Genomic DNA, 10,156 nt, shown 5'->3' with positions numbered 1-10,156 from the left:
TTCAATTCTATGCATATATGTCCTACATTTAGGGGGAAATCCAGTAAAATGATGTAATTGCACTATGACTGCAATGCTCCACCTGGATATTTCAGCCATATATGAGATGTAATAAGGAGTAAAGATTAGTTTATTACAGTTTTATTTTTTTCTTGTTGTTGTGGATTTTCCTAATAGAAACAGTATTTACCACTTTGGTTCTCTGATACTGTTTTAAAAAAGGAGTTTGTAGTATAAAAGCAAAGTAAATTTCCTTTTATTGCATTATTCTGATGAAGTCCAGTGCCATATACTGTGACGTAGGCATAAAGCCTCTTTATGTGTGTCATTATCTTGATCTTTGTTGGTGTGAACTTTGTTCCTGAAGAGATGAGGGGAGTGGCTAAAGGTCTCAAGCAGGTTTATGGCTGCCTGTGAGCAAGTTTCAAACCAAAACATTTGCATGTCAAAACTGGAATCCACACCCTCCACCTGCAGACTGCTTATCATGCTGAGACACCTCCTTGTCTTTGTCTCTTTGAGCCGGCATGATATAGCTCCTCCAAATGCTCAACACTAACTGCACATAACATAAACCTGAAAGAGGGATATCCGGGGGGACACAGGCGAGAGGATTTTCACAGCGTGTAAGTTGCTCTTGTTCAGTTGTTGTGAGTGGCTCACTCTGTGTCTGAGGCGTCAAAAAGACATATAATAATATAGAAATATAAAATGGCTCAGTTTGAAATGGATTATCTGAACTGAAGGGCTGTGATACATTGTTTTGGTGTAAGGTTAATATGTGTGGGGTGAGTTATATTAACACAGGTGAACCACAACATTCAAACCTGTCACTTGTTTACAAGTTGTGGTTATACATTTATAGATGTGTCTTTATCAGACTTCAGATATCTATTCAAATGTTTTTGACATTCAAATCTTTCGACTGTTGTGTAGTTTTCAAAGCTACATTTTCTACAACTTCACACAAACTTTCCCTGGCTGGTTCACAGCTATGTTTCTCTTCAACCACAGTAAACTTGTTTTTCTGCTCTCGCCTTCTCATGTGGCTGAACACTTGGACATACTGTACATTGATTAGTAGCACCTTTACTAAAGTGCATGGCTTGGATATTTAAATGAAAACTTGTTTCTGCCTGACTGCCTTGCTCTCACCTTGTAAGGTTGGCCGGGTGTCATTTACCTTCACCTTTTCTTGCCACTCCTCATGTGAAGTAAAAACACTTCAAAACAGGTTTGACCCTTATTGGTTTTCTTTTAAATGTATTTAGATGCACATGTGCATATTACCTACAATTTACTCTTTTAACTTTTTGTTTTGGATTAGAGTAAGGGTCCCCATGGATGTGCAGAACATAGAAGATTACATAGAAATGTCATTTTAAAACCTTTTTAAAACCCTGACTAACCCACATCCCAATGTAGCCAAAAGGCAAGTTGGGAACTTTACAGTCTTAACCCCACCTTAAATTAACTACAGGTGCAGCAAGCACAGTTTACTTATAGACATGCACAGTTTGTTTATATAATAGGAGTTAATCCTGTTCAGGTGAGTCCGTATTATTATTTTTTGGACAACATTAAACTAATAACTATGTATAACTGTGTCGTTTTGCACAAAATACCTAAACATAGAAATATTTACTGCCAAAACTACTGTAAACTTCATTAAAGTCCCGATTAGTCACACAAAAAGCAACCAGTTAATATGCAGATTCCCAATGGTTTTCACACGGCTCATTATTTTAACTAACTTCAAACTGAGCATCTGATCATCAAAAGCACATACTCAGCTTGAAAATCACATGGAGGTGTTTTGGAATAGTTCTGTGTGAATCTTTGACTAATTGTGTAAAATCTGAAATAGGTAATGGTTTGTCACTTCATGATTATACAGACATGTTCATGTATTGATCATAATTAGAGGTAGACCAATTAATTTTGGTTTTGATGATATTTAATGTTTTTTTCTGCACATATGTACCTCCATGGATGGCATTCCAGTTTATTTTTCATCATGTTTAAGTCAAAAATGTTTGTTCTTCTGATCTTCTGATATCAACTCATTCATTCACTTCTGTGTCTGACAGGTGGTAAACAGTCTGGAGATATGGAGTCTTCAGAATTCTCCATGCTGTCATCCTTGAGGGGAGAGTTTAAATCAGAGGATTATATTCAGCCCCACTACAAAGAGTCTTATCGTCTGGCAATTGATCGCCTTGTGAGCGACGGCAGAGACAGTTACCTGGAATTCCTCAAGGGAGAACGCATCGGGAGCTTCCTTTCAGAAGAGGAGCTTCTCTTCATTACTTCAAATGCACAACAACCCCCACCTCAAACGTACACAGAGGAGATCGTTGCTCCATCAGATGGCCCGTCCTCCTCAGGCACCTACTGGCCCATGCACTCAGATGTGGAGACACCGGATTTGGATTTAGGGTGGCCTGACTTCCCTCATGACCAACTACAGACTAATATAGATCTGCTCTTTCATCCACCAAGACAAAACACCCCCAGCATCAAAGAGGTGATCCGGAAACTCATTCAGGAAGCAAGACAGGTAGTTAAAAGTACCTACAACAATATGCTGGCACACACAATAAAAAGTGTCTGTATTAGCAGTGATGTGTGTATTTGTCTGGGCAACACAGTGACTCATTTTTCTTCACTGCGTCTTACACTTGAAAACCGTCCTTCACTAGGCTCCAGGCAGCTCACCAGAGCTTTCTTTTTCTCAGTATAGTCAAGGAGTGTCTGCTACAGCCAATGAGGACAAAATCAGGTTTTGCAACCTATCATCTTAGGAAGAAAGTGTGGGAACCACTCGGTGATTGCATTCTTCAATGCCCACGCCCCAGTTACTAACTTAATTCTGCTGCTCTTAAATTAACCAACTTATATGGTGAAAAAAACAAAACTTCTGTTATCATCCTGTCATCGCGGACGGGATTTGGCATGCATGCATTTCTCATTACCGTAACTCCTGGACCGGTTGTCTATAAAATTCAACTGGCGATCTGTCTAAGGTGTGGCCACGACTTTCACCCTATGTCAGCTGAGATTGGCACAGCACCCCACACGACCCTCATGTGGAGGATGAAGTTGTAGAAGATGGCTGGGTGGATGCTGAAAAGCAGAGAAATAGAGCTTTGCACCCATATACCTGTCATTACGGTAGCCCTCAGGACTTCAGCGTAACGACCGTCCAATCACAGACAAGATTAACCAGCGTGTCACAGGTTTGTGACTTCAGCTTCTCAGTACCGTAATTCCTAAACAGTTGAATAACTGCCTGATATCAAAGTGAGCGTTATCTTGGAAAAAGGGGAAGAAGCATTCAATCTTTGATGATTTTTTGACAAATCTACAGCCATAAAATCTATATAAATCCAGGCAGCCTGAATACCATGATGGTCATGTGGGTTAAAATGAAATTGCCTTTTGTCAGGGTTACAGTATTTTTTGAGGGTTAAATAATATGGACTTAAATATATGATACACATGGGCTGGACATTGCTTACACAGCTGAGAATGGCCACTGTCTTTGATCATCTGGATGGAAATCTGTGACAGAAATTTCCTGCACAGGAAATGAAAAAAGGGAAAGGAATTAGCTGGACATGAGTTCATGAGGTCATCAAATAGCTCATCACATGCTACATGAACACAGTATTATTTTTTGGCTTCAACACAGAACATAATCTCTTATTAAAGCATCACAGTGCTTAAAAATAAATCAAATGACACAGAACATTGGGAAAAAATATAGAATATTTGGGAATTACAAATGTTAATTTAATCTTTTCACTTTTATATATCATTCATTGGAGCCAATCCCAGCTGACATAGAGCAGAGGCGGGGGCACTCTGGATAGGTCGCCAGTCCATCGCACGGCAAACATAAAGAAAGGAACAATTATTTGATCTCATATTCATACCTCCAGTCAGTTTACCTCTGCAGAACACCTACACGCACTCAGGGAGAACATATGTACTCCACACAGAAAGGCCCTCAGTCGAAATGGGATTCAAACCGGTGACCTGCTAGCTGTGAGGCAGCAATGCTAGCCACTACTTACAAGCCAATGACAGTAAAATCACAAATGTCACTTTTACTGCATATGCTCCTTTTACTGTCTCCACTCAATGTTTATTGGACAGAGATGTGTGGCTGTGTTTTTTATGGCTGGTTACATCTCTCAGATTCACACTTCTTCCCAAACCACGACAGTAACTTCACATTCAAGTGGGAAGTCATTAAATACCCACCATCATGATTTATTAACTATGTTCCCACAGGTCATTGCCATTGTGATGGACATGTTCACTGACGTCGATATATTCAAAGAAGTCGTTGATGCCTCTGCACGAGGTGTGCCGGTCTACGTGCTTCTGGATCATTCTCATTTGAAAGGTTTCCTCTCAATGGCTGAAAACCATGATGTGAAGATTCAACAACTCAGGGTGAGCGTGTGATATAAAACATCCATGTTGTTTATCTCCAAACTTTATTCTTTGCACATTCACTGCATTTTAGGTGTTGATGAAGTACTGACGACTTACACAACTGTATCCTCTATGATCCTAAATTTATGCAAAGGTGTACATGTCGATTGGTTTTAAAATCTGGTTCTACTTGTTTAATGGGTAGAGTCATAATTATTTTCAGTACCTGCACAAAAGATTCTGTAGATTCAAACACACCTTTCAAACTGTCATTGGACACATGTACAAGCAATGGTAGCAAAAAAAAGTCCCAAAAAACTCAAGGACTCAACGAATAGACCGACATATTTCAAATCTTCAGAATGATGATTTGTTGATCACCGTCAGTTTTTCTCACCTGTTTCTTTGATGAGTGACATACTTGTTATTACATTACGACAGTGATACATCAGTTCTGACAGTTTCTTTTCACTGCTCTGATGACAGAACATGAGGGTGCGCACTGTGAAGGGTCATGATTACCTCTGTCGATCAGGAGCCAAATTTCACGGGGAAATGGGGCAGAAGTTTCTTTTAGTCGACTGCCACACAGCAATTTATGGCTCATACAGGTAAAATAATCTGCAGAGGATTAACTAAGGTGCAAACATGTTTTTTTTGTTTAAAATAATAGCTGTTTATATTTGTCCTAGCTTCAAAAAAAAAAAAAAATAATAATATAAATCTCAACACATTAAACGTTTTTCCTCATTTAATTATGTTCATTTTCAGCTTCACTTGGTCCTTTGAGAAGATCAATCTGAGCATGGTGCAGGTCATCAAAGGCCATCTGGTGAAGCTGTATGATGAGGAGTTTCGGACACTCTATGCCCGGTCGACTGTGCCAGCAGAACTGTGTCCTCCAGAGGGCTTGTCGCAACGCAACGGGCTATACGGGCAACAGAATCTGCCAATGGGTCATTCTGGACAGAAGATTGAGCGCAGGGACCTGTTGCGGCACACGCTTGACACAGTCTATCGGAAGACCTGTGAGAGGAAACTGGGTATGAGAAACCTTGAAGAGAGGCTCCTTGAAGAGGAACCTCATGACTTCGGGCCCTTAATCGAGAATGGGATTGGTGTCCAGAACCAGATATCCCAGTTTCAGTCTGCGGAGGCAATGAATCTTTTGAAAAGACACAGTTATGCAGGGGAGAGACAAGATCCATACATGCCGGAAAACATCAGGCCCAGAGCAAGCCAGTGGAATATCTCCAGAGACACAGGAAATGGTACAAACAACTATGCCATGAACAATTATTTACATGTACCACAGACATACAGAGGTGACCAAGTGAATCCGTCCATCCAGAAAAATGTGCCCACACTGGAGAATACGTCAAAGTCATATATGCGTACATTGCGGATCGAGTCTTACCTCAAAAACCCAGATGTCCCATTTGGAGACTCTAGTGACTATTTAGACCAGTTTGAGGCGATGGACAAAGCACAGGGAAGAACAAGGTCTTCATTTGTTTTCAGGTCCAACATAGCAGACCAAATGGAGCCGAATAGACACATGAACAGCACAAATATTGTCTCCTCAGCAGCACCAAACACACCTATGCACTACACGTCAATGCAGTGGAATCCTACGGCGGGAGGAGACAATAGAATGAATGACGAGTTCATGATGAAGAGACAAAGTTTGCAGATTCTGGACGACAATCGCTATAATGCATGCTTTAGTCCGGGGAAAAACTCGTACCCAGCTGTTTATGCCAGCTTAGGCAGAAATAAAGGTGGACACATGCTCACAAACCCTGACATCCTGGCAGATGGTTGGCACAAACGACACAGCTTGGCTGATCCAAGATCCAGCACAGAGTGCACACATGACAACCCCGGTCACATGTATGGAGGTTTTCCAAGGATGCAAGTAAATAAGAGCACCATGGGGTTAAATGCACAGAATGGGGCATACATATCAAATTTGAATGAAGAACAAAGATCTGTCTCTCACTATGATGTCAAGAATATCACAGGTACAAAGGGGCCCTGTAATCCCAATTGGCAAGAGCCACCATCCAGAACTTTGTCTGCAGTGGCACTGGACATGAATAGGAAAGATCTGACAGGTAAATCCAACAGCAGGGATCCTCAACATTTTTCCCAGAGGAGTGCCACAAAAATAACTTCCTTATTGAACATACCAGAGAAAAAAGAAGATCTAGCCGCTGCCACAGACACACTAAGCCTCAAGTCATGTGGTAGCACAGACACTATAACAGCTGAGGACGAAACACCAGGTGGAGGAGGAAAACATTATCAAAACACCACCAACTTCGTCAGGTCCTCCTCAGAGCACCAGAGGAGCAGGCTGAAGGATGACCATATAGACTCTTCAAAAACTCAGCTGACAACTGAGGAGCCCCGACATACAAGGCATCTTTCTCTCCCCAAAACGTCCAGACAGAAGAAACCCGCGGTTCTTGAAAAAAGTGCAAAGCCCAGCTTCGACGCAGACAGCTGGAAAAGAAACAAAGGACCGGAGACTCGTCTGTATAGCAGATTTGAGCCTTTCTGCTCATTCGAAAAGAAAGCGCCAACGTACACACCACACACCACACACACTCAGGAGAAAAACAGAGGTCTACCGAAAGTCGAGGCAGCTACCGGTCACGGCTTCACCCGAACTGCACGAGGACACCATGAAAATAAGCTGGAGAAATTCTTTCAAAGAGTGGGAAATCTCATACACAAGAACAAGTAGTCTACACAAGCCAGTCATTATAAATACACACATTGTTTCACTTGTATTATGTATAGCTGTGTTTCCATCATGGAACCATCAAGTACCTTTACAGTACCTGGTAGGGAGGACATCCAGCAGCTGGTAACGAAAAATGGAACGGTTGGGGCTATTTTGGTAATATTACTTTTTCGGAAACACGCCGCAAGTGTTTACTTTGAAAAAATGCTTTTTTTGCAAAAACTGTTTACATTTTGAACTTTGCCTTCTTTTGTGCACTGATTAATGAACTACTTAAAAGGAAGATAGATTATATTTTATATGAATACATGCTGAAGACTTTTTTGTTAATACGAGAATCTTAAATTGCCACTTTAAACTATGTGAACTTCATCTGCTGAATCTGTCCAGACAATACATTTAAATACTCTAGTAGTTGTGTGGAGATGTCAATAATGTATACAATTTATTGCTCTAAATGTGGGTGTGTACACATGCTGTTTTTTGTCATCAGCATCATGTTTTTGGTATGTCATAGATGTGTAAACTCACCATTAATCCACATGATGAATAATATCCTTGACATTTGTGTGTCAGTCAGTGTCACGTTTTCATAACGATATGGGGGTTGCAATGTTTTGGTAGAATACATGACGTGGTTAATAAATTTTTATATCTTTTTTTTTAATTTCACGTCTTTTGTTGAATATTTTATGAACCGAGTGACTACATTGACAGAGCCTGGCATGACGATACTGGAGATTAGTGACAGAGGCTTTCCTCTTCAATCATCACATCTGTCCAAGTGTTTGTTTTATGTTATGAACATTATGGGAAGCTGAAATATTCAAAGAAAGCATCATAAAAAATGCAAGACTTTAGAGGAGAGAGAGACCATCGTGCATCCCGCTCCACATCGGGAGCAGGACGTGGTTGCGTCTGCAACAGCTTGAACAGGTACACAATGAGCTTAATGCTCTGTGTCCCATTTTCTGAAGTCTGTATCACATTAGCTTGCTTCTTCACATTGAAGGAAAACGGAATGTAGGCAGGTCAATGAATTATTTGTATATAATCCTTGTTTGATGCACTACACCTGCCTTCAGCTGCCAGTTCCATGCATATTAATGTGCTTCTCAGGGACAGTTCAAAAATGTCATCTTAACATTGACCCCAAGAATAGAAGACCTTCATATGAATGGAAAGCCTGAAATAAATGATCCCTTTGTATGCCATACGAATACTCACAAAGACTATTCTACTATTGCATGCTTCAATCATAGTTTGATTCTCATACTTCCCCTTTTTATCTGTGGGCTATAGCTGTAATTTTCCAGGGAGTCAATGTCTCGATGAGCTGTTAAGCAGTTTGTCTTTTCTGTCCCAGCACTGGTGCACGTCTGCCTCGGAAGCCAATCAACTCGTGGCCAGTGATATATATGAATATAATATTATTACTACTATTAACCACCTTCAACACCTGTAATCCCAATTGGCAAAATGATCAGCTCATTATTCGGTTAAATCTTTGACTCATCACTATTCATTCACTAATCTCTCCTGATTGAAATTCTTTGCACACATGTGCTCACTACTGAATATTCAGCAGCACTTCAAATTGTTATTTTGATGTTTCTTGCCAGCCAGAGTTTCTTTCTTTTTTAGCAATACTGGTAAAATGCTGAAGAAAATGACGGGTGAGTATATGCACATTTCTGCCACTCTGCCATATGGATAAATCAGGGAAATCATATTCTGTGTTAATTGCTAGTAGTGTTCAGCAAAAAAGTTTCTGTCAAAAGGAGCACAAATGCTAAAATGCCGGAGTAATTTGCCACATTTCTGCTTCCAGTTTTGTGATTGTGTCACATCTGAGAAAAAGAAAATGATCTGCTTTGTGGAGTCAGCACTCCTGTGAGCCTTCATTAACAACGTGTATGGTAACACACAGTATAGCTTCAATAAAAATGAAACTGTGAAAAAGTTGCCTCACAGCCCAGGTTTTGTGTTTGATTTTTGTCACTCTTTAACACTCAGTACCCTGGAGTCTTTCAAAACGGAGTAAATATTCAAAACCTCTCATCTGTGATGATGTGTTGGTATCGAAAGTTATAGTAATTTTAATCTACTAGTTTCCTCGCAAATAGTGTCTGTGTGAATGTGCGAATTTGATTAGAGACTGCTTTCTGCATCCATTAGAGCAAATATCCATCTTTTATACAGGAAATTATCCTAATAAGTCAAATAAATCAATGTGACCTGTCGCTCATGTGAAATTAAAAATACATAAGTAACAATTAGGACCTAACATGGATTTTTGTTCAAAAACGCATCCATCCTATTTTATAATAATTGTCTCTATGATGGGAGTGGCTCAGCTTCCATTTTATTTTGAAGCTTTACTTCCATTTAAAATAACAACATAGAAAAGTGTGTTTACTTTTGGATCCATTGATGTGATACAAATCAATTTCCCCATTGCAAATTGATTTTTTGCAAGAAAAGAAAATGATAAAAAACAAAACCTGATCTATTTATGAAAGAACAGCACTTCACATTGCTGCAAAACACATGTCAGAAGTGTTAACCTACAGTATGTATAACAACAGGTTACTGCAGCGAAGTATAAGCCTCCTTGAATGAATGAATGACAAAATTAGCACAGGTGAATATCAATGTTATGCTCAAGTGATTGCTGTTCATTTGCAGGGTCAGAAGGTGGCAGGTGAATGCAAATGAAAGTTAAAGCAGTGAATCATAACCTGTTGCTTTCCCTTCTCCTTTCTTGGAACAGGAAGAAAGGCATTTAGAAGCCTCAGTATTATGTTGCACTGCAGCCACAAGCCGCCTCCTCCATCTCCTCCTCCTCCTCCTCCTGCTTCTGCTCCTCCACTCTGTACAGTTGTGATGTCGACCTTGAACCCAGTACACAATGCAGCAGGGAACTTTTTTGCTACACCTTAAGCACATCTCACTTTG

General features: G+C 40.1%; 1 protein-coding gene across 2 annotated transcripts; it reads left to right on the top strand.

Moving 5' to 3' along the window:
- Positions 1 to 460: 460 nt before the first annotated feature.
- Positions 461 to 7,865, top strand: fam83b (family with sequence similarity 83 member B). 2 transcript variants are annotated; one of them, XM_044046662.1, is made up of 5 exons: positions 461 to 626; positions 2,091 to 2,560; positions 4,300 to 4,464; positions 4,933 to 5,057; positions 5,218 to 7,865. In XM_044046662.1, the coding sequence occupies exons 2-5, from the start codon at positions 2,111 to 2,113 to the stop codon at positions 7,196 to 7,198; spliced, it is 2,721 nt and encodes a 906-aa protein (XP_043902597.1). In that variant the 5' UTR covers positions 461 to 626; positions 2,091 to 2,110; the 3' UTR covers positions 7,199 to 7,865. The 2 variants fall into 2 exon arrangements, with proteins under 2 accessions (XP_043902597.1, XP_043902598.1); XM_044046663.1 differs by lacking the exon at positions 461 to 626 and adding an exon at positions 877 to 1,234.
- Positions 7,866 to 10,156: the final 2,291 nt, after the last annotated feature.

This window comes from Solea senegalensis, linkage group LG15, assembly GCF_019176455.1.
Source record: "Solea senegalensis isolate Sse05_10M linkage group LG15, IFAPA_SoseM_1, whole genome shotgun sequence".
In the NCBI taxonomy this organism is placed as follows: Eukaryota; Metazoa; Chordata; class Actinopteri; order Pleuronectiformes; family Soleidae; genus Solea; species Solea senegalensis.
Note: the sequence above shows the minus strand (reverse complement) of the source record. Positions and strands in the feature narration are given on the sequence as shown.